The 25621-nt window shown below is 39.7% G+C and overlaps 1 protein-coding gene across 1 annotated transcript in view; it reads left to right on the forward strand.

Moving 5' to 3' along the window:
- LOC126441764 (molybdenum cofactor biosynthesis protein 1-like) overlaps positions 1 to 25621 on the forward strand; it is a 69366-nt gene that overhangs the window by 6340 nt on the left and 37405 nt on the right. Inside the window, exons 3-5 of the mRNA XM_050090687.1 lie at positions 550 to 776; positions 12236 to 12460; positions 23995 to 24140. Of these exons, the coding sequence (XP_049946644.1) occupies positions 550 to 776; positions 12236 to 12460; positions 23995 to 24140 (598 nt within the window). The remainder of the gene's footprint in view (positions 1 to 549; positions 777 to 12235; positions 12461 to 23994; positions 24141 to 25621) is intronic.

A 25621-nucleotide genomic window follows, 5' to 3' on the forward strand; every position in this document is an offset into this window, starting at 1 on the left:
TGCCAAATATATGACAAAACCCAACTTATGAAATTTCAGGGACCTGTATTAAGCGAGGTATTTGGGGATTATACAATAACCACATATGTATCACTCCTATAGGGACCATGAAGGCAAGATTAATTACAGCATGCACAGAACCATTTAAAGAATCATTCTTCCCACACTCCACATGAGCATTGAATGGGGAAAAACCATAATAGGTGGTACAACAATGTACTGTGTCGGACAAACCCACAGTGGTTTATACAGTGTGCATGGAGACATGGAATCAGTTGACAGTAGCTGGGTAATGGTTCATATTGATTCCCATTTCCCTGTTGCAGTAGGTGATCTTATGCCTCTAATTATTTTTTCATTGCTATCTTAACTTGCATTCTTCAATTCAGTTTATTAACCCTTCTTATCTCTTTGTATTAGGGCAAATGTACAGTTAACTTTTAAGGAATTTGTATTTTCAATTTATCAACTGGAGTTTTGTTTCATATGCAACAGCAATGTTACAAATTATTTGTTTCAGTTTGTTTAGAATAATTTGCTGTTTCACAGGTGCCTTAAAGAAAATAAAAGATCTCGAAAGTGTCTTAATGACAACCGATGGCCTCATATTGACAAGACAGCTGGTTGCCTTGCAGAGGGCAGGGCTTGACGGTCTGAACATCAGCTTAGACACCCTGCAGTCCCAACGCTACAACCAGATCACGAGGAGGAAAGGCTGGGAGCGTGTCATGGCTGGCATAGATCTAGCCTTGCAACTTGAATACGACCCTGTGAAGGTATTACTAGTGCAGCTGTCATCGCATGCAGACTTTCATAAGCAAAAGATATAAATCTGTTGTTAAGAATATCAATACAAGAATCACCATTTTAAAGCAGTACGCCCTCACCCTCGCCCCCATCCCTGCTCCCACCCTCACCCCTGTCTCCACACTGCAGCTGTAAGTGAAGGAAGGTATATTAAGACAGAAGAAGTAAATTTTAGCTGACGATGCTAACAGTTTCGTAGTTTATACAACATAAAAAGTATGCCTTGCAAGTTTACCAATTAAATGTCTTATATTTTCCTCCAAAGAGAGTCTTATGAGACTCAAGATCTTTATAGTTTCTCTTTTTTTCTTTTGTGTCTTTAGTTTAAAGTAAGTTTCCTCTATTGTGGTGTTGTTTTGAAAAAAATACTCAATTGTTTGGAAAAATTATTCTTAATTCTATAGTCACACTTTTGTTGTGTCTAAGTACTACTGGTTTCAGTAGCAAGTACCAGCATCAGTTCATCTTATTATCAAAAATTTCTTTGCAAAATAAAAGATGACCACTGTGGCCGAGCGGTTCTAGGCACTTCAATCCGGAACCGTGCTGCTGCTATGGTCGCGGGTTCGAATCCTGCCTCAGGCAGAGATGTCCTTAGGTTAGTTAGGTTTAAGTAGTTCTAAGTCTGGGGGACTGATGACCTCAGATGTTAAGTCCCATAGTGCTTAGAGCCATTTGAACCATTTTGCAAAATAAAAAGCTTCTGTACAACTGCAAACTAGACATACCATTTTCAGGGTGCAGTTCACATCTATTGAAAGCACAACAGTGACCTTTACTTTTAGTAGATAAGACACCTACTGGGGTAAGTGACTTGATGAATGCACACAAGAAGTTGTCATTTATTCCACATGTAGCTGCCATGCAGAATCATATTTTGTATTAGTTTGTCCTTACTCTTCCAAAAGGTTAAACCTTGTCTCTGCAGCCACAGCTTCCTCTCTTCAGCAGTTGTCTTCATCTCCATGTGTGAAGAAAATCCCATTCATTGATCATATTGTTTAAGTAGGATGTTCTCAGTCATCCCCTTGTTTTCTTACCTACGATCTTGCCTTCAGAAATGTTTTTTAAAAGATTATCATCTCCAGTTAAGTGTCCAGTGTATTTTGCTTTGCTCTGGCCTATAACTTTCAGTGGTTCTTTCTTCTCTCCTATTTCCTTTAATTTTTCTGTCAATGCAGCTAGTTCTTGTACTTCTCCTCCAGAACCACATTTCAACAGGTTTGAGGTGAGCTTCCTTTGGCTTTTCTAATGTACAGATTTTGCATCTGTGTGTCAGAACACTCCACACAAAGGTCTTTACAAATATTTTCTTAATGTGGGAGCTGATATGTTTATTCAGTTGCAGCTTCTTCTTATTTTGGAAGGAACTCTTCACCTGTGCTATTCTTTTCTTGAATGCCTTGAAATATTGGTTGTTTTCTTGCAAAATGCTACTGAGATAGTGAATTTCAGTTCCTTTCTTGAGTTGCTCATTGCCTGTTCTTGTGTCAGTCCTACCTCCACCTCCTTTCTTGTCTGTAGCCATAACTTTTGTCTTCTTTGTATTCATTTTTAGCTTTAGTTTTACCATTTCTTGATTTAAGGCCTGAAACATTTTATTTAGTTCCTACTCTGATTTACTATTGCGATGTCGTCAATCTGCAGTGTATATGCATGCAATTAAGTCTCCATATCGACATCATGCTCCAAAAACCACCTAACTGTGTGTGGCAGGGGGTACGTCTCATGCTACCAACTGATCCCCTCTGCCTTGTTCCATTTGTGAACAGTGCTTCGGAAGAATGACTGTCAGTACGCTTCTGTATTATCTCTAACTTCTCAAATTTCCTTCTCGTGATCATTTCGTGAATTGTATATGAGAGAAACTATTATGTTGTCAGACTCTTCTCGGAAACTACTCTCTCGAAATTTGGGTAGTAAATCTTTCCGTGATGCACAACTGCTCTCTTATGGCATCTACCACTGGAGTTGCTGAGCATCTCTGTAATGATCTCACAGTGACTAAATGATCCTGTGACAAAACACTCCGCACTTCATTGGATCTTCTTTCTCTCTTCTGTCAGTTGTACTGGGTAAGGACACAGGGGTAATTTACATTCACTTAAGATTCTTCCTGTGAATCTTAGTCTGGCATCTGCTTTTCTATTGCTGTCTTATGTGGTCATTCCACTTTAAGTTTGCTCTGGATAGTTACTTCTAGATATTTTATGGTAGATTCTGTTTCCAGCAATTTGTCATTAATAGTGTAGTTGTACAGTATTGGATTTCTTTTCCTGTGTGTGTGTGTGTGTGTGTGATATGTTACATTTATTTATGTGCAGGGTCAACTGCCAGAGCCTGCATCATTCACCAATCCTCTGCAGGTCATTGTGCAAATTGATGCTGTCTTCTGTTGTTGATACTTTCTTATGGACAAGTGTAATACCTGTGAACGATATTAAGGAGCCTCTGACACTTTCTACTGGATCATTTATATACATTGTAAATGTAATGGTCCTATCACATTTCCTTGGAGTATTCCAGAAATTACCTTTTGATTCTTGTCATCTTTTCTTTGTTGTTGTTATCACTTCCTTGATGAACATATTAAGGAAGTAAGGTGATAGAAGGCGCCCTTCTCTCACTGCCCTTCTGGTTTTCCTTCTTTCATATCCGGTTCAGTACTCTGACTTTTGTATATACTCAAAATTAATCATCTGTCCTTCCACTTTGGACATTACTTTAAGGAATGATGATATAATGGTAATCTGTTTATTAAACAATATTTTAATGATACACGATGCTTTCTGATCATATAGTGGCTTGATGATGGAATTTGATACTGAAATTAGTAATCATTAGACAAAATAAAAGTGAAGCTATAATAAAAGAAAGTAATATTTTGGATCATGTCAGTTGTTGTTCCAAACAACAGCACATCAGGAATAGGTTCAAATTGCTCTGAGCACTATGCAACTTAACTTTGAGGTCATCAGTCACCTAGAACTTAGAACTAATTAAACCTAACTAACCTAAGGACATCACACACATCCATGCCCGAGGCAGGATTCGAACCTGCGAACGTAGCGGTCACTCGGCTCCAGACTGTAGCGCCTAGAACTGCACGGCCACTCCGGCTGTCCAGGAATAGGTACTAAATTATTTGTCCGCTGATGACCTCACAGCTTAGAACACTAAAACACAAATGTTAATTGTTTGTTATGTGCCCTGGTAGAGTGTACAACTGTTTACAGTTCACGATTGGTTGTTGGAGATTGGGCGTTACTCACATAGTGTATTTGGTGCACAGTGCAGAAAAAGGCAGTGTCCAGAAAAGTAAACAAGTGTAAAGGCAAAAGTTTCATGACAGGATGTTGTGTCACCATACTTGGAAGACAATTATAGCCAAAGACAGAAATTTAAAAGAAACTGGCTCATTTGAGCTGCGGAGACCTAGTCGAGGAATCTCAGTAGATAATTGTTAGCACAGTAGAATTTATAAAGAGACAATGTCAGTTCGTGTGAGGGAAGGTTGACTGGTAAGTACCTATCAGCTTTCTCATAAAACTCACAATTTGAAGAATACACATCAAGGAAAAGGCAGAAGTCCAACAGTGTCAAATCTAGACAATAATATCGATCATCCAACAGTTTTGCAAAATCCCCAGTTGTACTTACTTTACTTACTTACTACTAACTTACTCAGATTTGCTGTGTACCATACAAGGAACTGCTTTCAACTAGTTCACTCGATCAGCTGCCAAGTTCTCACCTTCCTCCAAGTTTGTGTCCGTGCATTGAAGATTCATTGCAAAAGTTCCAGGTGTTAAAAGGTCTTCCTGTACATCTGTATCTGTCCATTGATTTCAACAACAGTGGCGATTTTGGGATTCTTCCACCTTACATGCGTAGAACATAACCTGCAATCTTCAGTCTTCTTTCAACAATAATTTTGTGCAGGCTGTGTAGACCTCGTATTCTCAGCACTTCATCGTTTGTAACTTGGTTGGGTTAACATCTTCAGAATTCATCTCTAGCATTGTTGGTGAAAAATATGGAGACTGTGTGCTGATTTTACTGACATTTTCCAAGTCTCACACATATAAACGATAAAGGAGTACAGTCAAAGCTTTGTTGACATATTACAGACCTAATTGCCATATGGACTGATTTTCCAGTTCTGCTGGTGATTTCTGTATCTGTGACCTCATTATTACATATAAAGCTACCGAGATATGGCATCTGTCAACATCTTGTAGTATCTTCTATTGCAATGTAATCGGGGAAGAGACGAGTAATTTCCACTTACTTTGCACATTCTGTTTGCCTTATCTCTATTAATTTTTAGCCCTACACAATAGGGCATTTAATGAGAAAGCAGATAAAAATTAACTTGATGCCTTCAAAGGAGATGGTCTCTACTAAGTCTCTACTCCTTCAAGTCTGACTATGTAAGTGTAGACCAGAGATGGTTTGAATTCAGAGAAATAGTATCGACATCAATTAAGAGATATATACCAAATAAATTGAAAGGATACAAAATAAATTAAAAGGGTGGTGCACAAAATATGTCAAAACTCAGCTGCAGAAGCAATGAAAAAAAGCATGTCAAAATTTAAAAGAATGCAAAATCTCCAAGATTAGCGATGTTTTACTGAAGCTCGAAACTTAGGGTGGGTTTCAGTGCAAGATGTGTTTAATAGTTCCCATAGTGAAACTTCGTTTTGAAATCTGGAAGAAAATCCAAAGAGGTTCTGGTTGCATGTATAGTACACCAATGGCAAGACACAACCAATACCTTCACTGCGCAATAGCTGTGGTAATGTTACTGATGACAGTGCTACTAAAGCAGGGTTACTAAACACGGATTTCTGAAATTTCTTCACCAAAGACAACAAAGTAAATATTGCAGTATTCAAATCAAGAACAACTGCAACTGTGAGTAACTTAGTAGTAGCTCTCCTCAGTGTCATAAACCATTTATGTTTCTTTCAGAGAATGTTGATACAATAGCTCCATTAGAAATCATATATAGCTGCTCATTTGATAAAGATCCATACCTAGAGACTGAAAAGTTGCTCAGGTCACACCAATGCTCAAGAAAGAAAAGAGGAGTAATCTACTAAATAACAGACTCATATCACTAATGTTGATTTGCATTAGGATTTTGGAACATAAATTGTGTTTGAATATTATGAATTATCTCAAAGATAATGATTCATTGATAAATAGCCAAGATAGAGTCAGAAATATTGACCTTTTAAAACACAGCTAGCTCTTTAGTCACACAAAGTAATAAGTGCTGTTGACTGGGGATCTCAAATTGATTCCATATTTGTAGATTTCCAGAAGACTTTTTGAAACAGTTCCTCACAAGCATTTTCTAATCATATTGTGTGCCTATGGAGTATTGTCTGAGTTGTACAACTGGATGTGTGGTTTCCTGTCAGAAAGGTCACAGTTCATAGTAATTGATGGAAAATCGTCAAGTAAAAGAGAAGTGATATCTGACATTCCTCAAGGAAGTGTTATAGACCACCTGCTGTTGCCGATCTACATTAACAATTTAAGAGAGAATCTGAGCAGTCCTCTTAGATGATGCTATCATTTACAGTCTTGCAAATCATTTACTGTCTTTTAAAGTGATCAGATGATCAAAATGAACTGCAAAATGATTTAGGCTACCTATCCATATGATGCAAAAAGTGGTAACTGACCTTAAATAATAAAAATTGTTATGTCTTCTGCATGAGTAGTAAAAGGCATCTACTAAATTTTGTTTACATGATAATTCACACAGATCTAAAGGCTGTGAAGTCTACTGAATACTTAGGAATTACATTTACAAATAACTTAAATTGGAATGCTCACATAGATAATGCGGTGGGAAAGCAAACAAAAGACTGTGATTTAATAGTAAAACATTTAGAAGATTAGGATTACTAAAGAGACTATCTACAACTATACCTGTCTGTCCGCTTTTGGAGTATTCTGCATGGTGTGGGATCCGTACCAGATAGGACTGACAGAGGACATCATTTAAAAGTTCAAAGAAAGGCAGCTCATTTTGTATTATTGGGAAACAGGAAAGTGCATGCCACAGATATCACATGTGAATTGGGGTGGCAGTCATTAAAGCAAAAGCATTTTGCTGGAGCAGGTTCTTAAAATTTCAATCATCAACTTTCTCCTCCGAATGTGAAAATATTTTGTTAGAGCCCTCTTACATAGGGAAAAATGATCATTGTAATAAAATAAGAGAAATGAGAGCTTGTACGGAAATATTGAAGTGTTTGTTTTTCCGCAAATGCTGTAGGGGAGTGTAATGGTAGATAAATAGGTTGAGGGTGGTTCTCTGAACCCTCTGCCAGCATTTAATTGTGAATTACAGACTAGTCATGCAGATATAGATAATGTAGATAGGCTTTCAATATTGTGCACCGATTCTCTAATTTTATACATTGCTCAAATACTTTCGTGGCGCTTTGGAGTGACCCCTTTAAAATAACAATTTACCAGTCTTCTTAATATGTATTTTGGTCACGAGGTTGATAAGAAGTTACAACAATACTCTCTTATTACTCCCCAGTTTTGGTTTTTATTAATGAACAAAATCGCCGCAGTGTTCCATAACAATTACGGGCTGAAGTTTCCTGCTGATGGAACCAATATGATTTTCTGTGTTTCTGAGCATACAGGTTGTGTACGCTGTTTGGAGTCTGGTGTATGCTGAATCAAATGTTTTTATTGTTTTGATCTTCCATCTGAAGATTGGTTTCATGGAGTTGCCCATGCTAGCCTATCCTGTGTGACCCTCTTCACCTCTGCGTAACTACTGCAGCGTACAAAAACTTGAACTTGCCTACTGCAGTCAGTTTTTGGTCTCCTACACTTGTTACCCCCATTATATTCACAGATGACCACATATTGTGGAAATTGCATATTGTAATGTAGGATGCAATAATAACGTACGGAAAGTTTCTGTTGAAAATTACGAATTATTTAGGAATAAAGGAGATGGCTCACCAAAAGGCAGAAGCACTGTCTCATCGATAGGCACACGAACAAAAGGTATGTAGAATGAGATTTTCACTGTGCAGTGGAGTGTGCACTGATATGAAACTTCCTGGCGGATTAAAAGTGTGTGCCGGACTAAGAGTCAAACTTGGGACCTTTGCCTTTTGTGGGCAAGTGCTCTACCATCTGAGCCATCCATGCACGACTCACGACCCGTCCTCACAGCTTTACTTCCACCAGTACCTCGTCTTCTACCTTCCAGTGGGGTAGGATGGGGTGGGTTGAGGCAATGTGAGGGATGGAGAGAGATGGAAGGGGTTTGGAGGGAAGCATTTAGTGGCTCGTGGGAAAGTGGGGAGCCATCTGTGGGCTAGCTAGGGGTGCAGGTAGAGGGGTCAGGCGACAGACAGCTGGGCACTCATAGACTAGGGTGTGACGTAAGATAACAGCACACAACTAGCTGATTGGCGGGGGGGGGGGGGGGAGGGGAGAGGGGTGGGGGAGTGGCATGTGTGTGTGGGGGGGGGGGGGGGTAGGGGGGCTGGTAGTTAACTTGGATTTAGGTCAGGAAGCAAAGGATGTGCTGTAAGTATGGCTACGAAAGTTGAGTATTCTTAAATAAGATCAGCTGGTGGCAATGTATTGGAAAGTAACTGGCACACAAAGTGCAATTGTGGCTCCTTTTTGTCTTTGTGAATTTTAAATAGTCTGCAGAGCAAATTGAATTAGGAGGATCAGGCATTTGTGTGGGTCTAGGAAAGTAAATTGTAGAGCCAGATAAAAGGCGCGCAAGACAGGAGGGGTACTACTGCTTATCACTGCTGTATCGTGCTACTAGTACGTGTCAGTGTGAGTGCACCGAGAGTGGTGTTGCCGTACATGCGTCTTTAAATTGGTCACCCACTGATCACTGCAGGCTGGCTGCTGGATGCCGTCTCTGGAAGCCAAGCATGTGGCGCGGTCCCTGCCGTGCCATCTGCTGGCGACTCGCACATATATAGGTGTGGAACAGTGCTGACTGTCTCTCTGTGTGATTCTAGTTTGTAATGTGCACATCAGTGTTCTGTCTTGTTGAGTCCTTAGAGGCATATTGTTCGGAGGTTATTATTAAAGCCATATTTGTGCGACTTGGATCACACTTCAGTATTACTTGGTTATTACATCACCACAAACATATGGACCGGGAATGTACATGCTTTGACAGTTTGCTACGTCTCTCTCTTCTAGGACTGACATGGTAGCTGCCTTGCATTTGTTAATGACTCTGACCTTGTCAACCAAAAACCAAATCTTAGTACAGTCATGATTTCCCTGAAGAGATTACATGACAGCAGAGACTTGTAAAATTGTGTTACCCATTTCTCTAGCCAGTGAAGATTCATTCTATACCTACAGATACAGTGTCATGTAGGAGTAGAACAGCAAGAAATACGTAGCTCCTCTAACCGTAATGACAGTTTATCACCTCCCAACACTACATGTGCCAATGTTTCAGTGCATTTTTGAATATGTTTGTTAACAGATTCATCAACACAACAAAAATTTACGATCTCAGTAGCATCTTATTTCTTAACTCATACTTTACTATTCATCAGAATCTTCATCGCTGCTCTTTGATTCGTCAGAGCTCCCTGCTGTACTTTGTTTTATTTCATAGTCAGAATTAGTTGAAATACCACCTACCGTATTTACTCAAATCTAAGCTGCACTCAAACCTGAAAAATGAGACTCGAAATAAAGGAAGGAAAAAAAAAAATTCCCGAATCTAAGCCGCACCTGAAATTTGAGACTCAAAGTTCAAGGGGAGAGAAAAGTTTTAGGCCGCACCTCCAAATCGAAACAAAGTCAGTCCATTGTAATATGATACAAAATTTAGGTCGAATGAATGACGATACAGCTACAGTAGTTTGGTTCGAGTCGAAAGCTTAGCACTTAAGCTTTACCAGGTAGCCTTTGCTATGTGTCAGGCGCTCCGTCCGTATTTATACTGGTACCCTTCCTTTTTCACGTGCTTCGTCTGGTTTGAATCAATTGCTTATTTTGCTTTGATCTGATAAGTGCTGTTTTCCTTGTTATAGGCGTTTATGTCACTCTAAGCTGTAAATACATTACTGTACTGTGTCATGCATTGTTTGTCGCATTCTGATAGTGCGTGTTTGTGGCCTGTCGTCGCTCGCGGCATGGCTTGCTTTTATGCACGCTACCACCGTCTACAATTTAAAAAAAAAAAAAAAAAGAGAGGGAAATCGTCTCATTAGCGAAACAATGGCAAGAGACTATTTGTTGTCACTTACACTGCTGCTTTCTTTGATAATGATCAACAAGAACCAAATAATAGACTGCGTATGATAGAACATGTTCTGAACGAGAGTTAGGCGAAAATTTATCTCCATTTGAAAATCTTTGCGGCCGCTTCTTTAGTACATCAAATTCTGCACAGAAATTAGAGTCATCTTGGATATAAAAATCTAGTCAGTTGCCGTGCTTCATTTCTGACTGTATCACTATTAGGCATAAGAATAATACGAATATAAACATGACACGATACGTATATTCTTCCGCATTTGCTGTTGTCTCACTCTAGTTTCGTAGTTTATTAGGCAGACAGGATTTAAATAAGATAGCAGCAAACACGAAAGAATACGTGGCAACATGTTTATATTCGTATTACTCTTATGATGAAGAGAATACTGCATGTGATTCACATTTCATCAGGTTCCTATAAGCAACCATCTCTTCTCACAGGTAGGAAAAAATTCAGAACGTAGAGTTGGCCATATTGGCAAACATCCGAAACAGTCTTGCCAGTCGGATTTTCGTAATACATTGAAGTTCTGCTACATTCGAAGATGAACAATACGGAATTTATATTTACTTCGTTGGATAATGTATGAAAATTGTCTTCCACCTTTTTTTTTTAATCTATTTACTGACGCAGAGGTTTTGGCGCCAGTATTTATCTTTGTGCCTACGAAGCATGCCTGTGTAGCGCTACATATATTCGATGGCAAAAGTTAGTTGTGGCAGCACCTACCAAAATTTTTCAGAACTTCCACTTGCTGTGCACTCGATTCTAAGCCGCAGGCGGTTTTTTGGATTACAAAAACCGGAAAAAATGCGGCTTAGATTTGAGTAAATATGGTACATCCTCTCCTTTGGATTCAACTTCTTAAGTATTATCTTTCAAGTCAACACCTGCTAATCTGTGAGACCGAAATGATGAGCCATACTACTCTATTTCACTGTGCCTGTTTGTTTCATTTATATAACATTTTATTCCATCATAGATGCTGCACTTACAGTTTCATATATGCATTGCAGCAGCAGACACAATAAAAGTAGCAATCAGCAGTGCTTGGTTTGTTGAATGGGTAAAAAATATGCCATTGTCCCAGTTCCACATATCCCCAAAATTTGATTCTCCCAAATTCTGTACTCTCTGAAATCGAATGTTTAATCCAAAGATGAAAGTGAACAAGTTTGATGCAGTATCGCTAATATTGTTTATTACTCATCTTGCTAAATGAAGTGCATACTGTGTCTTTTCTGAAAGGTAAGTAGAAGTAATGCACATACCAGTTTTCTAAAAACTTACATTGAGATTGTGCTCTCCTTCCTCTTGTACAAATTAGTAGAGCCCTTCGGATTACTCCACGATATGCCTCTTGGCAAGGTGGTAACGACAGTATTATGAAAAGGATAGATAGGCACTCACTGTATAGTGTAGATGTTGTGTTGCTGGCAGGGGGGGGGGGGGGGGGGGAAATACACCACCCATTAAACACGTAAGCTTTTGGTGCGTTGGAGTGGGGAAAAAGATTGGAGATGTATGTAGTTTAATTTTCGTAAGTTGTTAAGATGGTTAACAGCTTGGCATGCTAAGATAAATTCCCACATTCTCTAAAAAGAGAGAAAAAGATTAATTTTACAGAATCAGTGAGGTATACAAATATAACAGCAGACTTGTAGAACCATTATTTTGTAGGTTAGATTAGATTAGATTCAGCTTTTGTTCCAAGACCCAAAAAATGAGATGATTCTCGTGGGTGAGTAACATGCCAGAAAGTATAACATAAAAAATATAAAACATTTGAATACCCTGATCATTTGTCAGGAGATTGTCAAACTAGGTGAATACAATACAAACTGGAACAGCTAATATTTTCAGAATTGATACACTGTCAAACTGAAACATTGTTATGCACTATTAATAAATTTATCAAACAAAGAGTACATAATCTTGACTGTTATGACAAGGTGCTCTCAGAACTGAAATCTAACAGACATTCTTATTTAAGCTGGCCCAACAGCCACTGTTAAGATATTCATCTATAGAGTAGGATGAGTTGCCTATCAAAAAGTCTTTCAAACTCTGTTTAAATCATGCTTTATCTGATATCAAGTTTTTAATGGTGTCTTTCTTCCACAGATAAATTGTGTTGTAATGCGAGGTTTTAATGAAGATGAAGTGTGCAGTTTTGTGGAGTTAACAAAAGAGAAAAATGTTGATGTAAGATTTATCGAGTACATGCCTTCCAGCGGCAACAAATGGAATGATGGGAAGATGGTCTCATTTAGTGAAATGCTCCAAATAATTAGAAAGCAGTGGCCTGATTTTGATCCTCTTCCCAATGGGCCCAATGATACCTCAAAGGTACGTGCAGTATTACATATGAACATACATTGAAAATAATTTAATGTTTATGACTTACTACCAATCACAAGAATACTTCACATCTGCTGGTGGTATGAGAGATAGACTGGTTTAATTACATATTTCTCATCCCATTCAGTAAGTCTGTCCTGGCCTGGGTTTCTCTGCAGCTTTTCTGCAACTCTCCCCATTTCCTAAACCTTGACAATCCTTTTCTTTCTTCCCTTTTCCTTCCCCTTCATTGTTTCTGCCAGAAGAAGAAGCCACTGGCTCCGAAAGCTTGCACATTTCCATAACTTTAAGGGGAGTTAGAAGGGGAAAACATTCTTTTTCACTTTTTCGTGTTTTTATCTGATTATAAAATTTGCAATTTTCCAAATAAAATGATATGTATATTACTTATAAACTTGCGTGGGAAGTATTTTATTTTATTTTCTAAAATATAATCTACACCAGTTGAAAATGTTAAAATTTTTACATGCATTACTTCAAGACCTAATAAAATCGGTAATTTTTTATATACAGGGTAGTCCATTGATCGTGACCGGGCCAAATATCTCACGAAATAAGTGTCAAATGAAAAAACTACAAAGAACGAAATTTGTCTAGCTCGAAGGGGGAAACCAGCTGGTCCAATGGTTGGCCTGCTATAAGGCGCTGCCATTGCTCAAACTGATATCAACTGTGTTTTTTAAAATAGGAACCCCATTTTTTATTACATATTCGTGTAATACGTAAAGAAATATGAATGTTTTAGTTGGACCACTTTTTTCGGTTTGTGATAGATGGCGCTGTAATAGTCACAAACATATGTCTCATAATTTTAGACAAACAGTTGGTAACAGGTAGGTTTTTTAAATTAAAATACAGAACCTAGGTACATTTGAACATTTTATTTCGGTTGTTCCAATGTGATACATGTACCTTTGTGAACTTATCATTTCTGAGAACGCATGCTGTTACGGCGTGATTACCTGTGAATACCACATTAATGCAATAAATGCTCAAAATGTTGTCTGTCAACCTCAATGCCTTTGGCAATACGTGTAACGACATTCCTCTCAACAGTGAGTAGTTCGCCTTACGTAATGTTCGCACATGCATTGACAATGTACTGACGCATGTTGTCAGGCATTGTCGGTGGATCACGATAGCAAATATCCTTCAACTTTCCCCACAGAAAGAAATCCGGGGACGTCAGATCCGGTGAACGTGCGGGCCATGGTATGGTGCTTTGACGACCAATCCACCTGTCATGAAATGTGCTGTTCAATACTGCTTCAACCACATGCAAACTATGTGCTGGACATCCATCATGTTGGAAGTACATCGCCATTCTGTCATGCAGTGAAACATCTTGTAGTAACATTGGTAGAACATTACGCAGGAAATCAGCATACATTGCACCATTTAGATTGCCATGGATAAAATGGGGGCCAATTAACCTTCCTCCCTTAATGCCACACCATACATTAACCTGCCAAGGTCGCTGCTGTTCCACTTGTCGCTGCCATCGTAGATTTTCCGTTGCCCAATAGTGCATATTATGGCGGTTTAGGTTACCGCTGTTGGTGAATGATGCTTCATCGCTAAATAGAAGACATGCAAAAAATCTTTCATCGTCTCGTAATTTCTCTTGTGCCCAGTGGCAGAACTGTACATGACATTCAAAGTCATCGGCATGCAATTCCTGGTGCATAGAAATATGGTACGGGTGCAATCGATGTTGATGTAGCATTCTCAACACCGACGTTTTTGAGATTCCCAATTCTCGCGCAATTTGTCTGCTACTGATGTGTGGATTAGCTGCCCCAGCAGCTAAAACACCTACTAGGGCATCATCATTTGTTGCAGGTCGTGGTTGATGTTTCACATGTGACTGGACACTTCCTGTTTCCTTAAATAATGTAACTATCCGGCGAATGGTCCCGACACTTCAATGATGTTGTCCAGGATACCGAGCAGCATACATAGCACACGCCCCTTGGGCATTTTGATCACAATAGCCATACATCAACACGATATTGACCTTTTCCGCAATTGGTAAACTGTCCATTTTAAAACGGGTAATGTATCACGAAGCAAATACCGTCCACACTGGCGGAATGTTATGTGATACCACATACTTATATGTTTGTGACTATTACAGCAGATGACCGGAGTGGCTGATCGGTGCTAGGCACTACAGTCTCGAAACGCGCGACCGCTACGGTCACAGGTTCGAATCCTGCCTTGGGCATGGATGTGTGTAATGTCCTTAGGTTAGTTAGGTTTAAGTAGTTCTAAGTTCTAGGGGACTGATGACCTCAGAAGTTAAGTCCCATAGTGCTCAGAGCCATTTGAACCATTTTTGACTATTACAGCCCCATCTATCACAAAGTGAAAAAGTGGTCCAGCTAAAACATTCACATTTCTTTACGTACTACATGAATATGTAATAAAAAATGGGGTTCCTATTTTTAAAGAATGCAGTTGATATGAGTTTGACCTATGGCAGTGCCATCTAGCAGGCCAACCATAGCGCCATCTGGTTTCTCCCTTCAAGCTAGACGAATTTCGTTCTTTGTAGTTTTTTCATTTCATGCTTATTTCGTGAGATATTTGGCCCGGTCACTATCAATGGACTACCCTGTAGAAAGCTGTGGATTGCTGTGTTATAAAGGTTAAATTATGTGTTTGTATTGGTAGCACTGTCAAAAATAGTATCGTATCTTTTCATAGTATAAACATGCTTTGTATATCGAAGTGCTAACGTTTTTCCGAGGAAAAGTGACGAATAGACTGGTAAATCTCTCAAAAAGTATGACTCCAAAATGAAGTGTTTTTAAGAAATGTGGGTTTCATGGTAATAAATTTTTGAATAAAGAGAAACATTGTGTTCAGCATGTGGTGTGTGAAGTTACAGACAATGAAATACTGGCAAACTCATGAGTATCTAGAGAAACACCCATTAGTGCTTCGAAGATTAAAATAAAACATAGTGATAACACAGTTATCTCAAAACAAAACTCATGTAAACGGTAGGTTAGGTTATATTCTGATACATTTACACATCCTAACAGGGGTGTTATGTGAATGTGTATGCTGTATGTATGTGGAGGGCCAGTTAGTTTACATGAAGACATTAAGGTATCAAATGGACTAGCCAGGAAACTTATCATTAATTCTGCCAGTTGTAAATACACTCATTCATTTTGGAATTCTGATAAGTGTAAAGATAATTATTTTGACATAAATGTTAGGTGGTTTTATGGATTGAGAGCTATTGGCAAAGGACACACTGCAGCAGAAACAATGTGTTTCGTGATGTATATGCCACACCCACTTTGTAAAATGGACAAGTATGCAGGATTTATTGGAGCTGCTGTGAAATTCACTGCATGTGAGTCAATTAAGGGTGCTGCAAATGAAGCTGCTGAAATAAACGATGGTATGATTGACATAGCTTTTGGGGCACTTGGTAGAAGCGCAGCTGCAGTTCTAAGAATTCTGTTGCTACAGTGACCAGTGTGGATACTGGAAAGCTAATAGATTTCCAGATTTTAACCAAACATTGTTATAAGTATAAATCAGGGAATGAAGAAGGGCATATCTGTGACAGAAATTATGAAGGACAACTAGTCGTACGGAGGCCTGTGCAGCTGTTGAAATTTATAATCGATCTGTAAACTAAAGGGGAGTGTGTTACACTAAGTTCTTAGGTTATGCAGACTCAAATTCGTATAACAGTGTAGTAGCCACTCAGCCTTATGGTGAGAAGTTTATCACAGAACTGGAATGAGTTGGTCATGTCCTGAAGAGGATGGGTACCAGATTGAGGAAGTTGAAACAAAGTTTGAGAGACAAGAAACTTTCAGGTGGTAAGACCATAAGAAGCAGGCTGACAGACAAAATGATTGATGAAGTACAACAGTATTATGAGATTGCCATTAGAAATAATACTGAGGATTTGTTGAAAATGAAGCAGGCAGTATGGGCTACCTTCTTCCAGAGACTGTCAGCTGATGATAAACCAGTACACCATCTTTGCCCTCCTAGATCTGGTTCATGGTGCAATTACCGCAATGCCCAGTACTCAAACAGGTCATACAGCCATAAACATTCTATCCCAGCAGCAGTTGTGGATATCATAAAACCTGTTTACAGAGACCTGGCAATCCTGAATTATTGAAGAAGTGTCTGCATTGTCAGACTCAAAATCCCAATGAGTCGTTCAATAATCTTATTGTGTCATGACAGAAGGTTGTATACATGGAAGAACCCTGGAGATACTGAAAGGTATCAGATAGATTATATAATGGTAAGACAGAGATTTAGGAACCAGGTTTTAAATTGTAAGACATTTCCAGGGGCAGATGTGGACTCTGACCACAATCTATTGGTTATGACCTGTAGATTAAAACTGAAGAAACTGCAAAAAGGTGGGAATTTAAGGAGATGGGACCTGGATAAACTAAAAGAACCAGAGGTTGTACAGAGATTCAGGGAGAGCATAAGGGAGCAATTGACAGGAATGGGGGAAATAAATACAGTAGAAGAAGAATGGGTAGCTTTGAGGGATGAAGTAGTGAAGGCAGCAGAGGATCAAGTAGGTAAAAAGACGAGGGCTAGTAGAAATCCTTGGGTAACAGAAGAAATATTGAATTTAATTGATGAAAGGAGAAAATATAAAAATGCAGTAAGTGAAACAGGCAAAAAGGAATACAAACGTCTCAAAAATGAGATCGACAGGAAGTGCAAAATGGCTAAGGAGGGATGGCTAGAGGACAAATGTAAGGATGTAGAGGCCTATCTCACTAGGGGTAAGATAGATACCGCCTACAGGAAAATTAAAGAGACCTTTGGAGATAAGAGAACGACTTGTATGAATATCAAGAGCTCAGATGGAAACCCAGTTGTAAGCAAAGAAGGGAAAGCAGAAAGGTGGAAGGAGTATATAGAGGGTCTATACAAGGGCGATGTACTTGAGGACAATATTATGGAAATGGAAGAGGATGTAGATGAAGATGAAATGGGAGATATGATACTGCGTGAAGAGTTTGACAGAGCGCTGAAAGACCTGAGTCGAAACAAGGCCCCCGGAGTAGACAATATTCCATTGGAACTACTGACGGCCGTGGGAGAGCCAGTCCTGACAAAACTCTATCATCTGGTGAGCAAGATGTATGAAACAGGCGAAATACCATCAGATTTCAAGAAGAATATAATAATTCCAATCCCAAAGAAAGCAGGTGTTGACAGATGTGAAAATTACCGAACTATCAGCTTAATAAGTCACAGCTGCAAAATACTAACACGAATTCTTTACAGACGAATGGAAAAACTAGTAGAAACCAACCTCGGGGAAGATCAGTTTGGATTCCGTAGAAACACTGGAACACGTGAGGCAATACTGACTTTACGACTTATCTTAGAAGAAAGATTAAGGAAAGGCAAACCTACGTTTCTAGCATTTGTAGACTTAGAGAAAGCTTTTGACAATGTTGACTGGAATACTCTCTTTCAAATTCTAAAGGTGGCAGGGGTAAAATACAGGGAGCGAAAGGCTGTTTACAATTAGTACAGAAACCAGATGGCAGTTATAAGAGTCGAGGGACATGAAAGGGAAGCAGTGGTGGGGAAGGGAGTAAGACAGGGTTGTAGCCTCTCCCCGATGTTGTTCAATCTGTATATTGAGCAAGCAGTAAAGGAAACAAAAGAAAAATTTGGAGTAGGTATTAAAATTCATGGAGAAGAAATAAAAACTTTGAGGTTCGCCGATGACATTGTAATTCTGTCGGAGACAGCAAAGGACTTGGAAGAGCAGTTGAATGGAATGGACAGTGTCTTGAAAGAAGGATATAAGATGAACATCAACAGAAGCACAACAAGGATAATGGAATGTAGTCTAATTAAGTCGGGTGATGCTGAGGGAATTAGATTAGGAAATGAGGCACTTAAAGTAGTAAAGGAGTTTTGCTATTTGGGGAGCAAAATAACTGATGATGGTCAAAGTAGAGAGGATATAAAATGTAGGCTGGCAATGGCAAGGAAAGCGTTTCTGAAGAAGAGAAATTTGTTAACATCCAGTATAGATTTAAGTGTCAGGAAGTCACTTCTGAAAGTATTCATATGGAGTGTCGCCATGTATGGAAGTGAAACATGGACGATAAATAGTTTGGACAAGAAGAGAATAGAAGCTTTCGAAATGTGGTGCTACAGAAGAATGCTGAAGATTAGATGGGTAGATCACATAACTAATGAGGAAGTATTGAATAGGATTGGGGAGAAGAGAAGTTTGTGGCACAACTTGACCAGAAGAAGGGATCGGTTGGTAGGACATGTTCTGAGGCATGAAGGGATCACCAATTTAGTATTGGAGGGCAGCGTGGAGGGTAAAAATCGTAGAGGGAGACCAAGAGATGAATACACTAAGCAGATTCAGAAGGATGTAGGTTGCAGTAGGTACTGGGAGATGAAAAAGCTTGCACAGGATAGAGTAGCATGGAGAGCTGCATCAAACCAGTCTCAGGACTGAAGACCACAACAACAACAACATTGTGTCAGTGTCATCGTAACTGCCATCTGGGTCACGTCTGCTGTGCAGCGAGCTATGCTAATTTAAGTATTAACTCTATTTTTCTTACTTGTCACTTCTTTTTCCGAGTGTTTTTGCTTTTAGGAAGCTTTAATTGTCGGGTGCTAGTAATAGTGTTCCATAGATTTCGTGTTTGTTTTGAATACAGTCAGAGAGAGTCCGTTTAGTCAGCCATAGTGCCAGTAGTGCTAGTGTTTGTTTTCAATACAGTCCAGAGACAGGTAGTGCTATTTTCATTGTTTTCTACAGGAAGTGTCTAGTAACCACAGTTTAGTCAACTATCAGCCGCCTTTAGTGAATTAGCAGTCTAGTTATAAGTTGATTAACTCTCTACAGTAAATTGATTTCTTAGGATGGATAGGATGTGTGACTGCTGTGTACGGACACAGGAGGAGCTGGCCACTGTTCGCGAACAGCTGAATGTATTGAAGCCGCGGTTAGCCATCTTCAGGCTGCTGCCTCAGAGTGTAGCAGCAGTGGGGAGTCTGGTGCATTGCATGGTACACCCCAGGTGTTACATGCTTCACCCACTGACCCTGCTGTCAAGACATCTTTGCGGGTACCGGGCGCAGTTGGGCCACCCTCTTCCCAAGGGGAGTGGCGGGTTCAGCGGCATTCGTGGCGCATGAGGCGGAGGGTCAGTGTGGAGGCTGGCCGTGTGGCATCGCCCGTTCTGCCTGTGAGTGGACATGTGGCCACTCCTTCAGCAAGGTCCGAGCAGGCACATGGGGGGAGGGGTATATTAGTTATTGGGAGCTCCAACGTTAGGCGGGTGATGGAGCCCCTTAGGGAAATAGCGGAAAGGTCGGGGAAGAAGGTCAGTGTTCACTCTGTCTGCTTGCCAGGGGTCTCATCCGAGATGTGGAGGAGGCCGTGCTGGCAGTGATAGAGAGCACTGGGTGCACCCGACTGCAAATTGTTGCTCATGTCGGCACCAATGACTCCTGCCGTCTGGGTTCAGAGGTCATCCTCAGTTCGTACAGGCGGTTAGAGGAGTTGGTGAAGGCGGAAAGCCTCGTGGGGTGGAATCTGAGCTAGCTATTTGTTGTATCATTCCCAGAACCGATAGTGGTCCTCTGGTTTTGAGCCGAGTGGAAGGCTTAAACCAGGGGCTCAGACAATTCTGCGGAGATCTGGGGTGCAAATTTCTCGACCTCCGCTATCTGGTGGAGAAATGTAGGGTCCTCCTGAATAGGTCACGCGTGCACTACATGCAGGAAGTGGCTACAAGTGTAGCGGAGTATGTGTGGAGTGCAGATGTGGGTCTTTTAGGTTAGAGAACTCCCTCCCTAGGCCCGACAAGACACCTCCTGAGATGCGGCAAGGTAGGAATAGACAAAATGCAGCAGGGAATAACAATATTAATGTGCTAATAGTAAACTGCAGGAGCGTCTATAGAAAGGTCCCAGAACTGCTCTCATTAATAAACGGTCACAATGCCCACATAGTACTAGGGACAGAAAGTAGGCTGAAACCAGATGTAAACAGTAATGAAATTCTAAACTCAGATTGGAATGTATACCGCAGAGACAGGCTGGACAGTGAAGGGGGAGGCATGTTTAAAGCGATAAGAAGTGCAATAGTATCGAAGGAAATTGACGGAGATCCGAAATGTAAAATAATTTGGGTGAAGGTCATGGTTAAAGCAGGCTCAGACATGGTAATTGGATGTCTCTATAGGCCCCCTGGCTCAGCAGCTGTTGTGGCTGAGCACCTGAAGGATAATTTGGAAAATATTTCAAGTAGATTTGCCCACCATGTTATAGTTCTGGGTGGAGATTTTAATTTGCCGGATATAGACTGGGAGACTCAAACTTTCATAACGGGTGGCAGGGACAAAGAATCCAGTGAAATTTTTTAAGAGCTTTATCTGAAAACTACCTTGAGCAGTTAAACAGAGAACTGACTTGTGGTGATAACATATTAGACCTTCTAGTGACAAACAGACCTGAACTATTTGAAACAGTTAACGCAGAACAGGTAATCAGTGATCATAAAGCGGTTACTGCATCGATGATTTCAGCCGTAAATAGAAATATTAAAAAAATGTACGAAGATTTTTCTGGTTAGCAAAAGTGACAAAAATCAGATATCAGAGTACCTAACGGCTCAACACAAAAGTTTTGTTTTAAATACAGATAGTGTTGAGGATCAGTGGACAAAGTTCAAAACCATCGTACAATATGCGTTAGATGAGTATGTGCCAAGCAAGATCATAAGAGATGGAAAAGAGCCAGCGTAGTACAACAACCGAGTTAGAAAACTGCTGCGGAAGCAAAGGGAACTTCACAGCAAACATAAACATAGCCAACACCTTGCAGACAAACAAAAATTACGCGAAACGAAATGTAATGTGAGGAGGGCCATGTGAGAGGCGTTAAATGAATTCGAAAGTAAAGTTCTATGTACTGACTTGGCAGAAAATCCTAAGAAATTTTGCTCTTATGTCAAAGTGGTAGGTGGATCAAAACAAAATGTCCAGACACTCTGTGACCAAAAAGATACTGAAACAGAGGATGATGGACTGAAGGCCGAAATACTAAATGTCTTTTTCCAAAGCTGTTTCACAGAGGAAGATTGCACTGTAGTTCCTTCTCTAGATTGTCGCACAGACGACAAAATGGTAGATATTGAAATAGATGACAGAGGGATAGAGAAACAATTAAAATCACTCAAAAGTGGAAAGGCCGCTGACCTGATGGGATACCAGTTCAATTTTACACAGAGTATGCGAAGGAACTTGCCCCCCTTCTTGCAGCAGTGTACCGTAGGTCTCTACAAGAGCGTAGCGTTCCAAAGAATTGGAAAAGGGCACAGGTCATCCCCGTTTTCAAGAAGGGACGTCGAACAGATGTGCAGAACTACAGACCTATATTTCTAACGTCGATCAGTTGTAGAATTTTAGAACATGTATTATGTTTGAGTATTAAGACTTTTCTGTAAACTAGAAATCTACTCTGTAGGAATCAGCATGGGTTTCGAAAAAGACGATCGTGTGAAACCCAGCTCGCGCTATTCGTCCACGAGACTCAGAGGGCCATAGACACGGGTTCCCAGGTAGATGCTGTGTTTCTTGACTTCCGCAAGGCGTTCAATACAGTTCCCTGCAATCATTTAATGAACAAAGTAAGAGCATATGGACTATCAGACCAATTATGTGATTGGATTGAAGAGTTGCTAGATAACAGAACGCAGCCTGTCATTCTCAATGGAGAGAAGTCTTCCGAAGTAAGAGTGATTTCAGGTGTGCTGCAGGGGAGTGTCGTAGGACCGTTGCTATTCACAATATACATAAATGACCTTGTGAATGACATCAGAAGTTCACTGAGGCTTTTTGCGGATGATGCTGTGGTATATCGAGAGGTTGCAACAATGGAAAATTGCACTGAAATGCAGGATGATCTGCAGCGAATTGATGCATGGTGCAGGGAATGGCAATTGATTCTCAATGTAGACAAGTGTAATGTGCTGCGAATACATAGAAAGAAAGATCCCATATCATTTAGCTACAATATAGCAGGTCAGCAATTGGAAGCAGTTAATTCCATAAATTATCTGGGAGTATGCATTAGGAGTGATTTAAAATGGAATGATCATATAAAGTTGATCGTCGGTAAATCAGATGCCAGACTGAGATTCATTGGAAGAATCCTAAGGAAATGCAATCCCAAAACAAAGGAATTTCGTTACAGTACACTTGTTCGCCCACTGTTTGAATACTGCTCAGCAGTGTGGGATCCGTACCAGATAGGGTTGATAGAAGAGATAGAGAAGATCCAACAGAGAGCAGCATGCTTCGTTATAGGATCATTTAGTAATCATGAAAGCATTACGGATATGTTAGATAAACTCCAGTGGACGACTCTGCGGGAGAGACGCTCAGTAGCTCGGTATGGGCTTTTGTTGAAGTTTCGAGAACATACCTTCACTGAGGAGTCAAGCAGTATATTGCTCCCTCCTACGTATATCTCATGAAGAGACCATGAGGATAAAATGAGAGAGATTAGAGCCCGCACAGAGGCATACCGACAATCCTTCTTTCCACGAACAATACGAGACTGGAATAGAAGGGAGAACCAATAGAGGTACGCAAGGTACCCTACACCGTCAGGTGGCTTGAGGAGTATGGATGTAGATGTAGATGTAGACCAAAAAATGTTTTTCTTGTAATGAAGACACTAAAGTGGGGGTCAGTCATGCTGTTATTGCTTTTAATGATGGCAACATTGGTAGCGTGAAAGTGCTACAACATATGGGAATTAATTCTGGAGCAAACTGCATCAGAGAATTTGAATGGATGGACACGGTTTGCAATGGTAAAGCAGAGTATGCAGCACAGTTGGCCACTACGGAGTCCAGAAAGAAGAAAACAAAAAAAACTTAAAAAAGATCAAGAGGATGATATACAGTATGGTGCAGGGTGCTTCTGAGTGACTAAAAATAAAATGTTAAGCATATATTGAGTTACAGTCTATTAAAACTTTAAAAACTCTTCCTGAAAATTTACATTTTCTCTTGCATTTTTCCCTAAATCTCAGAAACTAGTTCAAGTAGCGAATTCAAATTTTCAGGGAGTAATGACATACGTATCCTGAGTCTTCTGAACTAAAAGAAGAACATAATGTTATGTATAAATAAAATTATTTAGAATAACATACAAAAAAGTACACAAAATTTTAACTGTGTAATTAAAAAATTGTATTTCCAAAAGCAGTGGCTGAAATGCAATTATTGTAAGACTCAGAACATATAGTTTAATGTCCTGTAAAAGTTTCTTGTCAATGGCTACAGTTGTTCCTGAAGTACGGGGAAGTTAAGTCACTTAATTTAACATTGTCAGGATAGGGCGTTCAAACTCCCCTTAATGCACATTTTCTCCTTCCTCCACTTGGTGAGCAACACATTTATAGTATTTTCACAACAGCAGTAGCTATTTTCTTACAATTTCTTTTTGCAGGCATACCATGTCCCGGGCTTCAAGGGACGTGTGGGATTTATTACCTCAATGAGTGAACACTTCTGTGGCACGTGCAACCGTTTACCGATAACAGCTGATGGCAATTTGAAGGTGTGTCTCTTTGGGAATTCAGAGATATCTCTCAGGTGAGTGATGAAACATAGAATAATCATGTCCAAGTGAAAATTCATGCAAGGAAACCATAAAATTACTAGAAGACTGACAGACTGATCAGTATTTTACCTTCAGGAGGTGAAATTCCAAAACTTCTTATAGACACATTTGTTCCTCTTGTCCTCACATTAGTTGTGGAGTCCGAGTGACCTTTCAGACCTTCAGAAACTTATCCCTCTTTCCTCTCTCATGAAGGAACTGATAGTTCCAAATGCTGAGTATAGAATAATACTTTCAAACTGTTTGCCATGCACATTAGGTATGTGGTTGGTATATGGAAGAGATAAACTGCAGTTAAATCCAGCAGGTATGAAATGAGTAATCTTTTCTTGAAGTTTTCAGCTTGCACCCTCCTCCCTCCCAGACATACAAACCAGATACCTCTAGCTAAATAATTTGTGAGTATATATAATTTGCCTCTGTCAACATCATGTTACACTAACATATTTGTGAGATTAAATTAAAGGAAAGTAATCAGGACTGGAAATTATGTGAAGACATTTTTAGCTACGTCCCTAGGTTGTAATAAAGTTAACACAGTATTTCTGTCCATGTGATGGTAACTATGATTCGCCAGCCACCGTTGCCGAGCGGTTCTAGGCGCTTCAGTCCAGAACTGCGCGACTGCTACGGTCGCAGGTTTGAATCGTGCCTTGGCTCAGATGTTAAGTCCCATAGTGCCCAGAGCCATTTGAACTGTGATTCATGATTATCAGAGTCTATATGTTCCAAATAAAAATTGGAACGTCATGTGTATAAATGTACAAATTATTAGACAATGGGACCAACAACTGACACTTTTAAATTGATGACTAGACTAAGAGATTAATAATAGGAAAAAAACTGCAAGATACTTGGCGATAAGTTTGTTTCAGGACAAGGTAAGGGGGGTGGGGGGTGGGAAGAATCAGCTCTCTCTTTGTGAGCATACCAGAAATCCTTTATCAACCGAAGGTAAAATAAGATATAAAAATACAGGGTCAAACAATTAATTTAAGTATCTTAAAAACCAAATGACTAATAAAATTGGAAGCTAAGAAAAGTAAGTTCGTAGTAAGTAGGGTGAAACACAGGGGGCTGCAACATATTGCCATTGTTGTTTGACTTGTCTATCAAAGAAAAAAGAAATGGATCGAAACAAAATAAAAGTGAGAATGGAAATGTATCAGAAGCAGATAGGAATAAGCAAGGAACATATTCTTTAATAAAAAAAAAAAAAAAAAAACTGACATGTGAGGCAGATTTTCCTACAATTTTATGTTCAAAGCACAGCAGTCTGTGAAAGCAAAATATTTATGACATTGAAAAAAGAAAATCAGTGAGTGAAAAGTGTGTGTAGGTGAATTGTGGTGAAAGATTGGATATTGGAACTTCTGTTAGGCTGCCCAGTATTAGTTAACTTGGTAGTAAAGGAGCAAGTTTGCAAGGGCAGATAACTGTTTGACTACGTAAA

Source organism: Schistocerca serialis, unplaced genomic scaffold (genome assembly GCF_023864345.2).
Source record: "Schistocerca serialis cubense isolate TAMUIC-IGC-003099 unplaced genomic scaffold, iqSchSeri2.2 HiC_scaffold_1370, whole genome shotgun sequence".
Taxonomy (NCBI): domain Eukaryota; kingdom Metazoa; phylum Arthropoda; class Insecta; order Orthoptera; family Acrididae; genus Schistocerca; species Schistocerca serialis.